The sequence below is a fragment of the Pseudorasbora parva genome, chromosome 7 (assembly GCF_024679245.1).
Source record: "Pseudorasbora parva isolate DD20220531a chromosome 7, ASM2467924v1, whole genome shotgun sequence".
In the NCBI taxonomy this organism is placed as follows: domain Eukaryota; kingdom Metazoa; phylum Chordata; class Actinopteri; order Cypriniformes; family Gobionidae; genus Pseudorasbora; species Pseudorasbora parva.
The window spans coordinates 47178015-47199850 of NC_090178.1; the positions used below are offsets into that span (position 1 = coordinate 47178015).

At 39.1% G+C, this 21836-nt stretch overlaps 1 protein-coding gene across 2 annotated transcripts in view; it reads left to right on the top strand.

Moving 5' to 3' along the window:
- The window catches only part of grik2 (glutamate receptor, ionotropic, kainate 2), a 344433-nt gene that overhangs the window by 128615 nt on the left and 193982 nt on the right, over positions 1-21836 (top strand). For both annotated transcript variants that reach the window (XM_067449374.1, XM_067449373.1), the window contains one exon: positions 13894-14075. In XM_067449374.1, the coding sequence (XP_067305475.1) occupies positions 13894-14075 (182 nt within the window). The remainder of the gene's footprint in view (positions 1-13893; positions 14076-21836) is intronic.

Genomic DNA, 21836 nt, shown 5'->3' on the forward strand with positions numbered 1-21836 from the left:
ACATATGTGTGTCAAGTTTGGTGAAAATATTTCATTTTGTTTTGGAGTTATAGACATTTATATGAAAAAACACGTAAAAAATGACTGACACCTGACTTTGATTGGATTTTACTACCCCTTACTATCAATATTTTGAGATTTGGGCATTAGCGTTTAGCTATCGACCTATGTTTCCGAACTTCTGAGGCTGGTTTCGTCTCGATCGGACTAGCGGTTTCGAAGATATCAGCAAATGTTTTTTAAGCACTAAATTACAACTCTGCGCAAACCATATGCCGAAACCTGGCAAGTCTGGTATCGTTGGAGTCGGCAAGGATTCAGGAGACCAAAAAACACACTCCCATCAAAATATGTCAACCACACCCAAAGTTATAAGCGTTTGAAAAAAAAAATTCTCCACTAGGTGGCGCTGTTTCGAAACTTCTCAGGCTACTTCAGGGCATCGTGGTGATGACCCATACCAAGTTTCATAACAATCTGTTCATGCGTTCATAAAATACAGCATTTTTGCACATAATTCAAAATGGCCGACATCCAAAATGGCCGACATGGTAAAATTGGATATCAGTCGACTCGGCATGACGCCCTGAATCTAATGAGACCAATTTTATGATTTTTGGATAAACGGTTCAGAAGTTATAAGCCAAAATAGGCATTTTTCGTATCTCCGGACAGGTAGGTGGCGCTGCGCCGAAACGCTGCATGTTGCTTCAAGTCATGCTTGTGATGACATGTACCAAGGTTGGTTTGAATACGATAAAGCGTTGCGGAGATATAGCCTTTAGTGTGTTTTTGCAACCTCCACGTAAAATTTGTTTGTGCGTTTATTGAAAACGATTGGACGAATCAACTTGAATTCCATAACTTTTTGTCAACATGCTATGAAGATGATCTGTTTCAATTTTCGTGAAAATCGGAGCAACGGCCTAGGAGGAGTTCGAAAAAGTAGGTTTTTCAGAAAATTCAAAATGGCGGGAAAATTTGCATACCGGAAAATGACATCATAGGGTGAAATCGAATCGGCTTGAGCCAAGGAATCCGATGAAAAAAGAATTTTGTTTCTAGCCCTTAGGGGTCAAAAGTTATAAGCATAAATATGAGTGAAACTTTGGACAGGTGGTGGCGCTAGAGGGATTGAGTTAGAGGCACCAAATTTGCTATAGTGACAGCTCAGACTGGCCTCTATGAGTGTGCCAAATTTCACAACTTTTTACCATACGGTTCTATGGGCTGCCAGAGACTCCTATGGCGGAAAAAGAAGAAGAATAATAAATATAGCTGCAAGCAGCCATTATCGGGGCCAAGCGCAAAGAAGAAGACAAGACATGCCAGCATGGCTGGAAGTCTCAAGCCAACTGCAACAATGAGCCATTAAGGACCTATTAAGTTGATTTTAGGCAAAATAGCAGTCAAATTTTAAATACAGTCAATAATAATGGTTTAATGGTTTATCACTTTCGACCAATAGGTGTCACTGTTACGAAACTGATGTGGTTTAGTCAGATTGAGATGACAATGACACATGCAAAGTTTGGTGTCAATATGTCAAAGCATTGCAGAGATACAGCCTCAAGAGTAATTTTTGCATCATGGCTCAACTCTGTTGCAGTGGTATATGAAAACTGTTTTGTCTATCAATCCGAAATCCATAACTATTTGTCAGCATGGTCTGAAGACGATACGGATCAATTTTGGTGAAAATCGGACAAACGGTCTAGGATGAGTTTGAAAAAGTAGGTTTTTAACAAATAACAAGACGGAGGACAGATAGGTTTGCAAAATATGGCACAATTGGTATCCATGTTCTCGGCATGAGCCATTGACTGTATTATGACCAGTTTCATTACAATGGGTTAATTTAATCAAAAGTTATTCGCATTTCTGTACATTTTATTACAACTTTTGACCACAAGGTGGCGCTGCCCCGAAACTTTTTGAATATCTTCGGGACATAGAGCGGAAGACACATACCGAGTTTTGTAATGATACACTAGTGCATTCTTAAATTATAGCATTAGCATTTTAAACCGTAATACTGCATTGAAGTCAATGGGAATTTCATGTTTTGTTTTATTATAGCGCCACCAAGAGGCACAATCCCACCAATTTTTTTATGTGTCCTCGTAGTGAGCCCATACATATGTGTGTCAAGTTTGGTGAAAATATTTCATTTTGTTTTGGAGTTATAGACATTTATATGAAAAAACACGTAAAAAATGACTGACACCTGACTTTGATTGGATTTTACTACCCCTTACTATCAATATTTTGAGATTTGGGCATTAGCGTATAGCTATCGACCTATGTTTCCGAACTTCTGAGGCTGGTTTCGTCTCGATCGGACTAGCGGTTTCGAAGATATCAGCAAATGTTTTTTAAGCACTAAATTACAACTCTGCGCAAACCATATGCCGAAACCTGGCAAGTCTGGTATCGTTGGAGTCGGCAAGGATTCAGGAGACCAAAAAACACACTCCCATCAAAATATGTCAACCACACCCAAAGTTATAAGCGTTTGAAAAAAAAAATTCTCCACTAGGTGGCGCTGTTTCGAAACTTCTCAGGCTACTTCAGGGCATCGTGGTGATGACCCATACCAAGTTTCATAACAATCTGTTCATGCGTTCATAAAATACAGCATTTTTGCACATAATTCAAAATGGCCGACATCCAAAATGGCCGACATGGTAAAATTGGATATCAGTCGACTCGGCATGACGCCCTGAATCTAATGAGACCAATTTTATGATTTTTGGATAAACGGTTCAGAAGTTATAAGCCAAAATAGGCATTTTTCGTATCTCCGGACAGGTAGGTGGCGCTGCGCCGAAACGCTGCATGTTGCTTCAAGTCATGCTTGTGATGACATGTACCAAGGTTGGTTTGAATACGATAAAGCGTTGCGGAGATATAGCCTTTAGTGTGTTTTTGCAACCTCCACGTAAAATTTGTTTGTGCGTTTATTGAAAACGATTGGACGAATCAACTTGAATTCCATAACTTTTTGTCAACATGCTCTGAAGATGATCTGTTTCAATTTTCGTGAAAATCGGAGCAACGGCCTAGGAGGAGTTCGAAAAAGTAGGTTTTTCAGAAAATTCAAAATGGCGGGAAAATTTGCATACCGGAAAATGACATCATAGGGTGAAATCGAATCGTCTTGAGCCAAGGAATCCGATGAAAAAAGAATTTTGTTTCTAGCCCTTAGGGGTCAAAAGTTATAAGCATAAATATGAGTGAAACTTTGGACAGGTGGTGGCGCTAGAGGGATTGAGTTAGAGGCACCAAATTTGCTATAGTGACAGCTCAGACTGGCCTCTATGAGTGTGCCAAATTTCACAACTTTTTACCATACGGTTCTATGGGCTGCCAGAGACTCCTATGGCGGAAGAAGCAGAATAATAATAATAGGAACACTAACGATTTCAATAGGTGCCTCCGCACCTTCGGTGCTTGGCCCCTAATAATAGGAACACTAACGATTTCAATAGGTGCCTCCGCACCTTCGGTGCTTGGCCCCTAATAATAGGAACACTAACGATTTCAATAGGTGCCTCCGCACCTTCGGTGCTTGGCCCCTAATAATAGGAACACTAACGATTTCAATAGGTGCCTCCGCACCTTCGGTGCTTGGCCCCTAATAATAGGAACACTAACGATTTCAATAGGTGCCTCCGCACCTTCGGTGCTTGGCCCCTAATTACATTGTGTCGTATTAGTATCGGAATTTTCATTTTATTTTTAATAACTATTGTTTTTGTAATTTGCTTAGGGTATTTTTTAAATTTATATATATATATATATATATATATATATATATATATATATATATATATATATATATATATATATATATATATATATATATATATATATATATATATACTAACTAAAATAACTCATACCCTGTCATATTACCTTTCTCATATTAGCCTATTATATTCTATTATAATCTATTATATTGCCCACCCCTTGCCCACCTGCACATCCCAGCTGATATACAAGATTTGGGGGGTCAATCTGCATTTGAAAGTTTGAAAGGGTTTTAAATCTTCTAAATAAAGTAAAATGATTCAAAATCAAGTAATTTATATATGCCAAAATCAACTTTAAACATATACAATGTAATTTCCAAACAGCAAAATTGTGGCCAGTGAAAATGCTGAGTAACTAGTAACTTTGGAAAACCACTAGCCACGGTGGCCGGTGAGCAAGTTAATGTCAACCCCTGTATGTATGTATGTATGTATATATATATATATATATATATATATATATATATATATATATATATATATATATATATATATATATATATATATATATATATATATATATATATATATATATATATATATATATGTAGTGCCGTTAAAATTAATTTGCGTTAACACGTTAATTTTGACAGGCAATGATTTATGATATATAAAGTTTGCTGATGTATGATGCCGCTTATTAGCAGGAGACCGCAATGATTGGTAAAAGTTGCGGTGATTGGTCAAAATTGCGAGTCGCACTGAATTCACGGGGACTTATTGCAAATGACACACAATAAATAATCTAGAATACTTTCATCAAATATATAAATTCAACCTTAAGTTTAAGATTTTACAATTAGGCTATACTGAGCCTGATCTATCTAAGAGATTTTCTTAGAAGGAAGTTAATACCTTTTAAATGTCACATGGGTTAAAACTCCTGCTACCCTGATTTGCATTTGTATAGCTCACAGCATGTTCATTTACATGTTAAAGCCTCCCCTGGAGTTAAGGGAAGGGGGGTCTTGGGGGGGACAACTGCCAAGCAAGGCCCACGTCAATTTCTGACAATTCACGGCAGTTTTCGGTGTCGCCTGCAAACTGCCGTGTACAGTCGTAAACCTGATCTTCCACGACAATCTACAGTGCCGCTTACTGACGAAAATCCCACTTTTCATGCAGTGCAAGCTGCTTACCTATTGCAGATTCAGTCTTCACAGCCTGGGGCAGGTCTACAATTTTGTTTCTGGTGTCCTATGACAGCTCTTTGGTCTTGGCCATAGTGGAGTTTGGAGTCTGACTGTTTGAGGTTGTGGACAGGTGTCTTTTATACTGATAACGAGTTCAAACAGGTGTCATTAATACAGGTAACGAGTCGAGGACAGAGGAGCCTCTTAAAGAAGAAGTTACAGGTCTGTGAAAGCCAGAAATCTTTTTTGTTGTTGTATTTGAACAAATACTTTTACACCGTAATTTCCCAATACATTCTTTAAAAATCACAAAATTAGATTTTCTGGATCCCCCCCCCCATTCTGTCTCTCATAGGTGAACTTTACCTATGATGAAAATGACAGTCCTCTCTCTTCTTTTTAAGTGGGAGAGTATCTTTCACAATTGGTGGCTGACTAAATAATTTTTTACCCCACTTTGTACCCACACACAAACTGATTCAACAAAAGGTGGTTGTTCTGAGGTCTGCCTTAGAATCACGACTGGAGTCTTTCTCTCCACTCTGTACAACAACTTCATGAACGAATGCAAACAAGCGAATCAATAGCCATAATGGAATTCCCTAATGGCTCAGCTCTGAAATGGCAGAAGTGGACTGGCAGCCTGCAACACAAAGCTCTGTCAACACTGCTCAGCTGTTGACTTAAGTGTTGTGTTAGAAATTAGTGGAAGCGCAAAGCATTTTTTCACATGCCAATAGAATTTTTTCAATAAAGGTCCAATTTTTTGCAATTTTTGCAATTATGCCATAGAAAACCCTTTTTGGGTTAACCAAAGAACCTTTCAGTGAACAGATCTTAAAATAACAATTTTTTTTCTAAGTGTGAAGAACAGTTTAATAATCTAAACAACCCTTTTTCACTAAAACTAAACTTTTATGGGAAGATTCCATGGATGATAAAGGACCATGCCAAAGAAACTCTCTGTAAAAACTCTCTTTCTATTAAGCCTATGTAAATACTTGATAAAGACTCATTAAGACCTATACTGCATTATGAATGAATGAATGAATGAATGAATGAATGAATGAATGAATGAATGAATGAATGAATGAATGAATGAATAAATGAATGAATGAATGAATGAATGAGGCATTTATATAGTGCTTTTATATGTACTACTGTACGCCCAAAGCGCTTCACACTCATGTCAGGGGTCTCTCCTGAACTACCACCAATGTGCAGCTCCAGTTGGATGATGCGACGGCAGCCACAGTACAATGGCGCCAGTGTGCTCACCACAACAGAGTCCTGCCCAGGTCCGATTTTGTCATTCCGCACCCGCCCGTACCTGCGGTGCATTAAACCGCATCCGACACGTTTTTGGACATGGAGCACTAATTAAAATCTGCACCCGACCCGCTTCAAATAGAACTGACACCCGACCCACACCCGAAATAAAATCAGTTTAGCATATAACATTATATTGGCCTACACATGTATTGCCAGGTCATACAAAAGTAATTACTTCACCGCGCCACATCTTTAAAATTTAGTGTAAGCACACCGGCGGCGGCATTCGGTGCCTGTCCGCGGCGACTCAGGAAGTTGTTCAAAATCCTCCCGTGCCACAGAGCGCCAATGCACTGATTTCACCCAGTGCTACAATATGCACACATCGTGCAGCTCTTCTGTCAGAAGTGGATTCAAAACTGAGCTTGTGCGTAGGCCTAAATAATGTGCGTGTTCGGTGGTGAGCTTTGCGTCCGGTGTGTGACCCCCTTTGTGCCTTGTGTGATTTTTTTGAAAGTGAGAGAATCCTGGGAGGGTGCGTGGTGGCGTGTTAGACCCGTGTTCACCCTTTGTCCGACCCAAACTGCACCCGTATCCGACACAGTTGGATGTTTTCCACCCGATTCAGCAAAATTTGCAGGTTGGCCCGTCGGGTACCCGAACCTGAGCAGGACTCTGCACCACACATCAGCAATTGGTGGAGAGGACAGAGGGTGATAGAGCCAATTCAGTGGACGGGGGTTATTAGGAGACCATGATTGGTAAGAGCCAATCGAGGGAATTTGGCCAGGACACCGAGGTTACACCGCTACTCTTTATGAGAAGTGCCATGGGATTTTTAATGACCAAAGAGAGTCAGGGCCTCAGTTTAACGTCTCATCCGAAGGACGGTGCTCATTGACAGTATAGTGTCCCCATCACTATACTGGGGTGTTAGGACCCACACATACCACAGGGTGAGCGCCCCCTGCTGGCCTTACTAACACCTCTACCAGCAGCAACCCAGTTTTCCCAGGTTTAACTAGTTTGATTAGTGATTGAGATGTATAAATCAGTATATAATGGATTATGAACATGCACCTGCATGACTTTTAACTATAATGTAACTATAACTGTTCTTATAATGCATTATATGTCTTATCATAAATATATTTTTAAAATAGTAATACTTATAAATATGTATACATGGGGCTATAATTCATTATAAGCATGAGCTCATAGAAAGTATACCTCTCATTGTCTAAGTCATTGAATCATTCACTTAACCGATTTGTTCAATAACTATGGAAGCCAGTGTCTTCCACATAAAAAATAAAATAAAAATGTTGGCGTAAAAAGTCATAAATATGGCATACAGGGGAAATTATGAGATTCTAAGCAATAATTCTGAGATAAATTCTGAGATAGTCATGGCATAACATTTTGAAATTTTGACCATTTTGTGCCGTTATTATGTTTGGATTTGGTACACAGATAATAGCACACAAATACAAAGCAATGAAAAAAAGGAGCTTATGGTAGCTCATATGTACAAGCGCCACTGCAGCGGTGAGTAAAATGAGCTCTATTAGAAGGACATGTCAGCTATATAAGAGCTCTGATAATTTATACTTTGATTTGTGTGTGTTGTCAAAGTAAATGTGAGCCGTGTAACATAGTGTCTATCTGCATTGCAGAAAACAAATGCTGTTAAATTATTTAATGTGTCAAGGGAAACGCATTAATAGGTTATGCATATGCCAGTCATGGACAAACTGCATCAGCAGAGAGCAAGAGAGCTTGCAAATCAACATTCATTTGGAGGTAGAAACAAATGGCAAAGAGTTACTATAATGCTCCAAATTAGTATCTTCATAAATGGACATTGTGTAGTCTAAAGGAACATTTACGGTACAAGTTAAGCTCAATCGAAAGCCTTTGTGGCATAACGTTAATTACCATAAAATTCATTTTGAATAGTGCCCGATAGGCTACTGGCTATTTAAAAACAAGCACAATCACTTTGATATGCCCCACCCCGGCTTCCTGTTTCAGTATGTCAGCATGAGAGAGAAAATTGCCTTCATCAAAACATTTCATCCATTTCAATTGTTTCTGCTTGAGTGCACCAATCCAGTGGTGCTTTCCACAGCCCATCATGTGCTCTAACAGTGCCCACAAGACTGTTTAGACAGCTGCGCTGCCATGTTTCCAAACTGGCATCATTTTGAGGGCTTTGCTGTAATGTCCTGATAATTGCTTTGATAACTGGTGCTTTGAAACTGCCATTTATTTTGCTACGAAATAATTCATGGTCTTAATATCATTTTAATGCCAACCATTGTAATCGGAGCCTCTTCACTGCTTATGTGCTAAATTTGAACTAATAATGCATTTTTAAATGAGTGGATGATTATGCCTGGGGTAAAATGATAGTTTAATTTAACTTAAAGATAATTTAATTCTAACCAAAGATTTTTTTTTGTTTTTTTGTTGAAAATGCAGGCTAAAAAGCTGTCAGCAGCATCTGATGTGAGAAGAGAAGATGCATAATAATGCGTTGGATAGCCACACCCAGATATTAATGTGAGGTTTAATTGCTCCATCACAGCCAAGTAAAAGGGCTCATTAATTAAACCTTTCTTTGAGCTTTTGTGCATATAGTAAACTGTCAAACAGCGTGAGTTTATTAGTGACTGAGTTCTGGACATCAACAAACTTGTGTTATAATCAACAAATCTTTTATTTGCATTGTGTTTAGACTGTTAGTTATGATGAAAGCATTTGTTAGTGTGTAGAAATCGAGTTGCATTGACTTGATCAACGCATTCATAAGCTCAACATGTCTGTGATCGGCTACAATGATCATCACTGCAGCCATTCATGCCACAATAGATATATAAATCTATTGATCTAAATATAATACTATAAGCAACACTTTTCACAAATAGTTAACCATGAGAGCTGTAATAGTAAAAACATGCTAATAGTTTTCGAGAGTTGAGAGTTCAGAATAGACTGCAAAGATATCAGCAATCCCAGCAGTGGGCATTTACACTGAAGTCTCACAGCAGAAGGCGTTTAGGCTAAAATCAGAATAGGAAAAAGCCTTTTATGTCTAAATTATGACCATTTTTGACATAAAAATCATAGATTATAAGTGCACCCCAAGAAACATTAGAAGTTCATGATTTGTAGTTCATTTGCTGCAGTAAAAACAATGCAGTTCATGACCTCTTTAACAGAAGCAACTCTTATCTTCACAGAATGATATTCTCAAATCTCTTTCCAGATCTCGGAATGCACTTGATATTAATGAGACAACACAGATGTAGATGTTTCGTGTGTAAAGCCTTTGCATTATGTCATACCTGTGACCTGATTTTAAATCTGGTTCAATTTGCTCTACACATTTAGTCACAGATAATTAAACACGTACAGTCAAGGCTACATTAACCTTGACCTTGCTGTCAGGAGCACTCAGAACTTTGAGTCCGAAGCCAGCTTTTGCTTTCCTCTTCAATTAATGCCAAAGGGAAGCGGCATTCATCTCACATCACTGGCTCATAGCGGCACTCTTCTAGAGGAGGACCAGACAACCACAGACGATTACAAGTCAGACAGGCTGGGTTTTTTTCTTTTTCATTTTTTAGGTACTTTGGCAGGGAGCACTTGAGTGATGCAGCCACTCCTAGGATATTTATCACAGGCTTTTATGTCGCATGTTCGGGGCTTTCGGACAGTGGTTTTAACGCTTCCAAGCAATTGATGGACATTTACAGATTTCTGTGTTTTCACTGTTATTACGCTATTACGGATCTTCTGAAAGTGTCTAGAATCTCCAGATCAAAACACAGGAAAAAATGAGTAGAAACAAGCGATTTCATATGTAAGCAGATGCATATGTAAAATAACACGATCATTAACATTAAACATTATATAATCAGAACTGCCTAATGTCACTGAATGAGATGTGGCCTTAGGACGAGCTACAGGACTGTGAAGCTTTGGAGTGATGATGGACTTCATCTACTCCATCTGTGGTTTCATCATCACTCTGAATCTTATCCAGATGTAGTCTTTGACCAAAAAAACAACAACAACAACAAAAGATTTTCTCAGCTTTTCGCTCAAAATGTTGCTTTTTTACTGAAACTTACCCACATTTAAGTGTTGAAAAACAAAGATTGCATGAAGCTAGAATAAAACAGTTTAAAAGCAGAGGCTCTGTTCTTTCTTTTTATATTATTTGCATGTTCAGATATTTAAAATATTCTGGGGACCATGAAACTTTTGAGAAAATGGTCAAAAAACTGGGAGCGGCTGGTAACTTTTTTTCCAGAAACGCTGGTGAGGAAAGAGTTAATAAACACTTGAGCTGATGTAATATACATGCTTTGTTAAATATGAATCAACAAAACAGTTGGAAGGTATTAGAAACAATCAGTAGAAATCACCACATGCAGTTTTTCATTTACGCAAGAAGAGCAAACCTGCCTCAGTCACTGACCACAGGAAGCCTTATGAGCTATCACAGACATTGTATCAATGCATGCAAATCAAATTATCTATGCTGCTACAGTGTGTGCATTTTAAAAGTATGTGGTGTTTTTAATATGCTTTATGACAAACCATGTGGAAATTCATAAGTCAACAACATTGCTGAGTATTTTCTCCTTAAAACTGCAGTGAACAAAAAACAGTCTCAAAAACACGGTTTGAAATCGCTGGTGTTTCTGATGTCACAAACTACCTCATAACCAATCAGGTCACGAGGGGGGTGGGATTTAGCATATCATTAACTATTCTTTGAAGCAGGGGAGTCTCTGAGAGGTTATCCCGCTGTATTTTTCTATAGATATGAAAAATTGTGTACATTTAGCAATATGACGTGTACATTTTATATGATGTTCAAAGCATTTCTAAGGATATTGACTGATACCGATGGAAGACTGAGATGATGAATGGGAACCTTAGTTTGTGTAACATTAGCAAGACATTTTTAGCTGTTTAATAACGTAGTCAAGCAAAAGGATAATCATATTAATTACCATTATATGTCCGACATTGTAAAGAGTGATACAATTGTGCAGCGATTACTACACTACAGTTGAGCGAGTGGGTCTCTGAGCGGGTGTGAGTGAGTGGAGGTGGGGCTCATTTGCATATTCATGCATATATTAAACGAAGCAAGAGTGTAGAGTTAAAGACAAGCTTTTATGATTTTTTTTTCGAAGGAAAAAACATTTAAATGTAATTTTTATAAAATGGCCGACTACAAGAGGACATTACAGAATCAGCAACCCTGTAAAAAAACAAAACAAACAAAAACTTTAACCGGGCAGATGGTTAGGTGGTCTCCCAGCTTGGCCAAACTGCTTAGTCTGGTCAGGTTTTGGAGGCTTGTCTGCTGGTCAGGCTGGGAGATCAGATGGCCGACCAGACAGATCAGCGAAACCGCCAGCTTGGTCAAGGTTTTTTGTTATTTATTTCATCATTTTTTAAATGCAAATTGTAAGTCAGTGTAGCTCTCAGCAGAAGTTGTTTTGTTACCTTGACCTTAAGGGAAAGACCTAGTTTTAGGTGGTTTAAGCTGCTCGCCTTGCCAAAACACCTCTTAAACTAGGGAGACCAACTAAGCACCAAAGGAGCACAGGTTGGGATAATGTTTTTGATTTCAGCAGGGGAGCTGAAGATGACACATTATTATTAACCACAATGCTAATCACACTCACCTGGACCGTGATCTATGAAGCAGGTTTACCTCATCAGAAAAGCCATACATATATGGAGCTGGTTATGTGATGCACATAATTTACAAATAATGCATACAATAGTTTTGAGGTCATAACATAGTATTGTCAAGAAACTATGCACATCTAAGTCTTTACTAATCAGTAATCTGTCACATAATATTTTTTTTTGTGTGAAAATAAATCAATGTTATTGGCTTTACAGCCACTAGTGTTCATTTAATCTGGAAGTCTTGCAAAACATAAGTAGGCAACATGGGATTGGAAAGAAATGTTTTTATTCTTGAAATAATTGTCTTGTTTCAAATATTCCTAGCGGTTTTTATGTCCACACTTTTGTGAATCCACTGCAGATGCACACTTGTGTTGTGGCATTTGGGAGAGGACCAATGTGGAAATACATTCAGGAAGACACTTTGGGCCAGATTTAAAGTGAGAGCACAATTCCAAAAAACTCAGAATTTTGTGTCTAAAAGGGAAACTCCTACAAATGCATATGCAATAAGATCAGCCGCATAAAATAACTCTGTCTACACCTTTTCAGTGCTCATCACTACGTGTCTTTAGTAAATCCTGACAGAAGTTTTTTTAACGTTAAACACAGTTAGAAAATCGGTGGTTCATTTGGCCTGTGTAGTTGAACAGCTCTGAGGATGTAAGTTCTACATTGTGTGTAAAGTAAATGGGGCGATGGGAATTTGGAGGCACCCTAGATATAATTTTTTCAGCTGATGACCTTTTGAAGTGAGAATGTGATGTTTCATTACAATAGGAAGTGGCATTTCATTGACAGGCGTGTTCAACATTTCACTGGGAAGAAGTTAATAAAGAAGAGAGCAAGAGAGTTAGAAGAGAGACAGATAGTGAGGCACATACAGCTTAACAATTTCATTTCCCCAAACTTGTTTGACTTTAAAATCCATCCATATGTTTACCCGTATCTTTCTTCTTTTAATTAGAAAGATAAGAATTGAATGAAACGAAGCGTTCATATAGATGGCTCCAAATGATATTTCAGATGCTCTGTTGTACATTTAAAGGAATATTTCACCCACAAATGACAATACTGTCATCAGTATTGTCATTTGTGTAATACCGTAATTTGGTTTGATTTGTCTAAGCTGCTCTTCTTCTTAAAATAAAGGAAATGCTTTATGTTATGTTCATGCATCAATGATGGTAATAGTATTTTCATTTGAAAAAAAAGAGATATGTGAGCTTTCTGATAAACTTTTATAAAGCTTTTATTTTCTTTACAGTACACAAATTGTAGAAATTCATAATGTTTATGCTTATAATACTTTTTTGTCTAATGTCCACATTAAGCAGTTTAAAGCTAGAGTGAAAGAATAGTAATTTAGTTATTTTGCTACAGTATTTGGCGATTATAAATTAAACGCACAACCATTTTTAGGTTTTTCACACACACACATTTTTAGGGTTTACTAAGAATGGTGTGAAAAGGGAAAACAATGCCTTGTTGAGGCTCGAGGTCAGAGGAGAATGGGCCGACTGATTCAAGCTGATAGAAGAGCAACTTTGACTGAAATAACCACTCGTTACAACCGAGGTATACAGCAACACGCAGCCACAACACACACAACCTTGAGGCGGATATATATATAAATACACATTTGGTGTATTTAAGAAGATGAGTGTCAGTAAAGAAACGTGTTACATGAAGTAAACAATAGAAAAACTCCAACATAGGGAAATGAACCATTCCAGTAATATTGTAATAATCTTATTTGTCTTTTTTCTTTCTCTCTCTCTCTCTCTCTCTCTCTCTCTCTCTCTCTCTCTCTCTCTCTCTCTCTCTCTCTCTCTCTCTCTCTCTCTCTCTCTTCTCTCTCTCTCTCTCTCTCTCTCTCTCTCTCTCTCTCTCTCTCTCTCTCTCTCTCTCTCTCTCTCTCTCTCTCTCTCTCTCTCTCTCTCGGATAGGTCTGATTCGATTACAGGAGCTCATCAAGGCTCCATCTCGTTACAACATCCGATTAAAAATCCGGCAGCTACCAGCAGACACAAAAGATGCCAAGCCACTTCTTAAAGAAATGAAACGAGGAAAAGAGTTTCATGTGATCTTTGACTGTGGTCATGAGATGGCAGCTGGCATCCTTAAACAGGTGAGTCACTTCATCATCTCATTTTACACTGAGCATTACAAAGACACATTTAGAATATTTGGTTGATTATAATAACAACAATATCAAAAATGTATCCAATATAATATACAGTTTTGACTTGCAGATCAAAACTGAAGGATAAGTCCTTTTCAATAATGTATAAGCAAGACACACATGTTTGCCCAAAGAATATTATTGCACATTAATTTTAATATAAATTTTTTGATATGCGCTCAAGAGAGTGTAATATTGTTTTTTTTAGCACTTCTGAGCTCTCAGTCCAAAGGTAATGTCACTCTTGTGGTGTTTATCTGTGTACCACCAAAACCTTAGTCTAAAATCCAATAGATTTTTTTTTCAGTATTAAAATGCTTCATAAAATATTAAAGTTGTCGACACATTTGGTGTATTTCAGTAGATGAGTGTCCGTAAAGAAACGTGTTAGATGAAGTAAACAATAGAAAAACTCAAACATAGTAATTTCCACAGAAGTATGCTACTAAATCTGATACACAATTTGAGATGCAAAACATTAAAAAAAGACATGGTTAATAGAGGAATGACAGATTTCTCCTGTAATCCATGTATGTCCAACGATGTTCACAAACTTTAAAATGTGGATTGACAAACTCCGAGACGCAAAAACAAAGGATCCAAACGCAGTAGTTTATTAAGTGTAATCCAAAGACATAATACAAAAACAAGCAAGACGCCAAAATACTGGCCATCAATCCAAACAGTTACTAGGGCAGGAACAAATTCAGAAAACAGGCAACTTATAATCCATAACAATAATAGATAATTGAAGGAGCATTCAGAAACACATTTGTGACACATACATGACTTTGCATTGAATGACTGAAAAAAGGCTTATATAGGCAGACTTAACAAGATAAATGAGAGGTGGATGTAATCAGGCATAATGAGTCTGGGCAATAGATTATGGGAGATGTAGTCCATGGTGGAATGGTCTTGGGAAGAGGGCCCTCTGCTCAATATACAGGGCACTCCAACTGGTGATTGTGACACAGGTTGACAAAGACACATATATTTGTCCATATTTTGCACCTGTACCTTTGGCAAATCTGTGTCAAATCTATTGAAAACATGAACAAGTATAAAGGTGTGCTACTTGAATGTGGAACTAGTGTTCTAATATAATGTAGTATATAGTATGTGTAAGTAATACATGTGATCATAAACTTGAGGAAACAAAATGCGAAAGCTATTTATTCTCAGTCTCATGCATGGTTTTGTTGAACTTTGTCTCCTTTCCCAGAGGAATTGAAGAACTCTGTAAATGCTATATTAGGACTATATTCGGATTGTATTGTATTGTATTGTATTGTATTGTATTGCATTGTATTGTATTGTATTGTAGAGGATTTGTGCCTCTTCTAGTAGAGCTGCAAGCACAATAGCTTATTGAGAATTAACGCAAGGCAGAAAGTCAGTCACAACAATTGTCCGAGTTCCAACCAAAGCTAAGCAGATCAACACATCTTAAGACATTTACAAGTGCCTGGTGCAATAGCTTAGTCTCTGCAGGAACGTTGAGTACATCTTAAAAATCTTAGCACAGCACAAAACAACAAAAAATTAAAAACATATTTTGGTGTACTAAGATTTTCTTTACCTCCGCATGATTCAACACCAGAATTGCTTTAAAACGTTACACCTTCATACATTATTACCAACCAATAGTGCATTGCTACCCAGCAATCAATAGCCATCATTTCACCGTCTCGGTTAACTACAGACCTGATATAGTCCGGCTATGAGTAACCCACTTCTAGCCAATATATCCTTGAATTTGGTTACATGTAGTTTTTGCCAGAGTAACTTGTGAGATACATGATATTCCATCATGAAAGCAAAGTCAACAGCGATGACAAGGTGTTTGGTTTCATTTCTTTGACAGGTTTATGTTTTAGATGACTAGTCTATTCTTGGGCGTTTACTCAATCTAGAAGTGCATGTGAATAACCAAATTAACCAGATAAGATTTAGCAGATATGATCAGTTTTGCATTGGCTAAGAAATATGTGAAGAACAGGTCTTTCTGATCCTACAGTTTAGCGTGGTTGTACGATTACAAGCTCTGTTATATTGTGATTTGATCCTCTTTTCATGCCTTGAAGGTGAAAAGTGCATGCATTGTTTTTGAACTGTTAATTCACTGTCTCTTTTGATCTTGTGTGTGAGATTGATTTGTACACAATCAGTGAAGTGTACAGGTTTCATTGATTACCCATCAGGCAGTCAAGCTTACATGCTCCGTTAGTCAGTATGTTTGCATGTAATTAGTCAATAGGATAATGCTCATAATGCGAAGAGCCCTTCAAGAATAGGGGTTTTAATCAGATAAAGAGCTTTTGTTATATCTACATTATATGTTCTATTTTACATCATGGGATGCAATGCAGTACATTTTTAATTCCTTACAAAGATTGATTAAATAGTATTTGCCAAAAAATGGATAAGTATATTCATTCCTGCTTGAGTTCTTTGAAGAGTCTCACATTAGAGACACCCAAAGAGATATTTCAATGTGTGACTTAACTGCAAGAATTTTCCCCCAATTACAGGAATAATCAAATATTAAAGTGGGTATTATTCAGTCAGAGATTGACTCACAGACCTTCTTAATCAGTTTCAGACCACTGAAGTGATAATGAAGATACTCATTATTAGTGGCAGTGGATATATGCTTCTATAATGGGCAGCTCTCAGAGGGTTTGTGTAATATCCACATTTGAAACTTTTGGCTTTGTGAAGTCATCCACACTTTTGAACTTCACAAAATCTGCTCAGGCTACAGAGCCATTATTTCCCGACCATATGTTTCACACAAGACTGAATTTAATAATTCATTTCACTTTGGGGCTGATGATGGCAATGATAACTGGGTCTAGCAATGATGTAATATTTCAAATATTTGAACCTATCAGAATATTTCTTTTTTTTTTTTTCATTTAGTGGATTCAAAGAATGTGTCTTTGTATTACGATCATATCTTAAATTTTATTTATTAAAATAATTGGCACAAACATATAATGCTAGTTTATTCTCTCTCTCTCTCTCTCTCTCTCTCTCTCTCTCTCTCTCTCTCTCTCTCTCTCTCTCTCTCTCTCTATATATATATATATATATATATATATTAGCATTGTAAATATAATAATTACATTTTGTTGCTGTGCTGTGCTGTGCATTTAATACATCTATATAAATGCCCTTTTTAAAATTAAATGAGAAACAGCATTCAACACCTTCAATCCATTTTTTAACTCTTAAAACAGCCTCTTTGCAACGTCAGCATTACACTTTTACAAAACAGTCTATGAAATGTGCCTATAAAAATGTTACTGTTCAAAAAATACTTTAGCCACATATATACAGTAAACACAAATAAAATGTAACTACTGTAATATTTTAATAAATGGGATAGCAAAGTAAATAGCTATACTACAGTTAACCAGTTAATCAGAGTAGTACCTGTTATTACTATGGTTTCCATGCATAGATTATTAAATCTTGCAAAAATGGTGAGTGTAGCCCAGCCCCACAGCTCTGCATATGTCTACTAATGATGCACATTTGCCAGAGATGACATGACCTGATAAGCCCATAGATTGGCATCCACAATTCAGTGGGCCATTCTTTTTTTGGAGACGGCCTTCTGAAGCAGACAAAGAGCTGTTTAGATCGCCTCATGTGCCTTTCTTGGCCCTGCTGAAGAAAAGAAAGCACAGACCCAATGCACAACTCCGTGGGTCTTCACCTCAGGAAGCACTCTATGTAGTGAAGGGGCAATACTTCCAGGCATAGAGCGGCCTAACAGAGGAGGCTCTGGCCTGAGTGATGATATCTATCACTGGTAGTCCAGAGACCAGACATGGAGGTTCCAGAGGTCTAGGTGCGATTGCCAGATTCTGCCTGGCCCCTGAGAAAGAAGGTCCTTCCTCCTGGAACCAAAGGCAACAGGGTGAGCTCTGAGAACCAAGTCTGGGCCAGTACATCACTACCATTAGGACTTGTTCTTCTTCCTCCCTGACTTTGCAAAATCTGTGCAATCAGGCTCACTGGGGAAAATGCATACTTGCATAGGCCCTGGGGCCAGCTGTGTGTCAGTGTGTCTGTATAGAAACGGTACCAACAGAATCAGGTGCACCCGAGGTGGGTAGTTTGTGGCAAGGAGGAACAGGTGAAGCTACGACGGGAGGCTCTGCATCCCCGTTACTCATGGCGGATGATGTGTTGAAACACTCACTTTGCTCCCTGGGCCTGCTGTGGAGGTGGTTGGTGATGGTCGAGGAGGCCGATTCTCATCGATACTTGGCACATTTAACTGCTCTGTGTAGACCCGATACAGCAGAATGCAGGAAGGTGACCTGCTCGTGTCCACCAAGGTTCTGGTGTGAGTGTTGGATGTCTGACCCTCGTGAAGACAAGGGCCACGTGTGTGACCCAGGGAAAGAGGAAATGGCTCTTTTAATGACCATATAATATTCACTCCCAAATGAGGCTTGCCCTAGTCTCTCATATCCAGCTCTTCAGACTGACAACAGAAGGTCTGGACTCTAAGGCCCCGATCACACTGAACGCGTTTTTTTAGGTTCGAAAACGCGAGGCCCACTGCACTGCCTTTTTTGGTTGGCATTTTTTCATTCAGAAGAGAGCAGTGCTCTGCAGTTTTTTTTATGTTGCTAGGAAACCCCCGAATCAGCTGTCCTGTCAGTCTAATCAATGTAACGGTCACCACAACGGAAGACCACCTCTCCATTCATTCGATTGGACAACAGAAAATAAACGTGATGACGTCGGGTGCTTTTCCACTCAGAGTTGACTTTTTTTCAACTTCATGCGCTCGGAGCACTCCTTCAAAAATGCGAGGTGCAGCAGGCGGTTAAAACGCGAGGAGCCCAGAGACCGAAATCCATTAAAAAAAGGCGCCTCTAACTGCATAAACGCATTCTGTGTGATCAGGGCCTAACACAGCTTTCTTGGGTTGAGGACTGCATTAGAGTACATATGACTCACATTTAACATAATCAATCACAGTTCAACTTGGTCTGCGTCATGTTTAGGGGCGTGAAAGTGTAAAGTTGATGTCCCATGCAATAACAGACTGGCTTGTATGTATAATTTATTAATTCAAGATCATTGTGCAAACAAACTTGCAAACAAAATAAAGCTGCAAACTTCACATACAAAATCCAGCATTGAGTTGCTCCTGGTAAGCTCTCTCTGTTGTGAACACAATGGCGTTCTTCTTCCATGAGGGAGGTTGACGTCACAGCATTTGTTTCGAGGTGGAGCATTAAAGAACGCAACACACGTCTCTCGGACATCCTGTAGAATTTAACCAATCAAACAATGACTTTCAAAGTGTTTCCAGACACTGGAAACGTATACCATATGCATCCATGCCCAATGCATCAGACGTTCAGCCAATGGTCCGTATGAGGCTGAGACTAGGCTTGCCCCAGCCGGGTGAAAAGGCCTGCAGCTTCTCCTTCCCTAGATCACTTGTCTCAGGAACACTTTGATGCCTAGCCTGTCCTGTCAACAGGTGGGCAGTGCCTGGGATCTGGCTACCACTACAGGCTGTTGCAGGGCCATGCAGCCTTCGGCGACCACCCTCGGTAATGAGCAGGCAGAACTTAGGCACTAGAGGAAGACCTGTGCTAAAACAAGATGCATTTTATGCATCTACCTCTTCACTGCCGAAAACTGTCCTTACCAGTGTTACTAAAAAGGCCACCTTGTGAGATGGGGGCATTGAAAAAGTGCATTTTCTCCACATCCCCAAAAGTTTGAGACATACAGTAGGTGGTGTTCCTGCACCACTAATTTGGACATTGTAGCCTGGAGGGCAAAGTTGGTGACCAAAGGCAATTCTTGCATTACCTCTGGGTCAAGACTACCCTCTTGCAGATCTTTACATGCTTTGGCATGCAGGACGGATGCAGCCTGGCCAGCAGCATCATAAGCACTCACTTATGAGACGAGGTACATTTACATGCCTTGGACAAGAGCCTCTGCAGATTCTGCTAGATGGCACGCTTCACCTGGGGAACATCCGAGTGCCCCCAAAATTGATGGTAGTGAGGATGGGATGGAGGATGGAAGGAGGAAGGATGGAAGTCTGCAAGGTGTGTTCTGGCAGAGAATGGTGGCTTCCACAACTTTGAGATTTCCTTGTGCAATTCGGGGAAAAATTACATCGGGGTGTTGCTTGGCTCCATCCCCAGGAGCCAATAATCTAGCTGCGAGTGCTTGAGAAAGGGTGGAGGAGACCACTCAAGCCGATGTTCACGGCTGCCTGGTAAAGCACGGCTGCCAACTCTGCATCAACCCCAGAAAACACTGTCATACCCAAAGGCTCTAGCATAGACGAGTAATCCATGTCGGAGGGCATAAGTGTAAGCCCGCCCGCATATGCTGCAAGTGACACTTCATCTTCCTCTTGAGACCCGGATGAGAAAATAAGCCTGCCAGAGGGCGAGCCGACAAACTCAAACCCAACCAGAGTAACTGAGCGTGCTGTGGAATAAGAGGCTAACCTGGTGACATCTCTCTCATTGTAACACTCAGATCTCCCTCAGAGCTCGCGCCAAGCCTTGTACCCGGAGGTAGAAGGACCAGGACGGGAATCAGCTGAGGATCTTGGCTTTTTGTAAAAGTATGACATTTGTAACTACAACGTCCCAATGGGCATGTTCTCGCAGTGACAGCATGAAACATCCACAAACGCTGTTTCAGCATGAGCTTGGCCCCAATACTGAAGACAGCGATTGTGCCTGTCCAAGGAAGAGAGATGAAATTGCCCACATCCAGAAAGACATGGCAAAATCGGCACCTTGAAAAATACACAATCCTCCATGCAGCTCTTTTAGAGGAATTCCCTTTTTTAATAAGGAAATTCCCTCTTTCAGAACATCGCTGTTGCACCCAGGTGAGCTCTTTGCACATGCACACTCAAGAGACTCAAGAGACGCTGGATTAGGATCTGAAGAACAAAGCTGAAGTGTGTGTGCAAGCCCGCCGCCTTATATACCTAGGGGCATGGCCTGGCATGCAGATTCCAGATGCCAATTCAGTTGACCCTTTCTGAATATGTCAGAGGGGTTTGGGACGCTCACAGGCGACCCCTTGTGTAATTATTTCAACACACTGTCGAAAGTGACTAACGGAAAGGCAACTTCACATAATCACACAATCATGCTGCTTTGTGCTCTGACATGAAGTTTTAGTTTTGAAGATTAGTAATGAAGGCGTTGACACATTTTTTGTACTAGTAGCCTACTTATTTACATGCTTTTCTGACCAACTGTGTATAAACGAGAGTGATATTATGGCTGCCTATATAGAAGTATGTTTAAGTATGTGATATAGAAGTATGCTTAATTATATTGAATGTGCATTTGCAGTGTACTTCAAGTTTTTTTTCTTACAAGTAATTTATTAGTTAATAATAAATGATTTTTATTCGATCATTCGAATATACTCCCGAGTTTCTACTGATACAAAGCCATACGTTAAATCACTGTCAAACTAGTTTTAACAAGGGTGGTCTTGAGCCCCCTTGCCCTTTTGAAAGTGAAAGTGCCCTTTTTGATCGTACCGCAATGCCCTGCGAACGTGATTTCTACCGAGGGTGATTTACCCATACCCCCCACCCCCCACCCTAAATTTAGGCTATAGTACATTTTTTTAAAATTGAAAATGAATGCAGTTATGTGTCTGACAAAATTACTT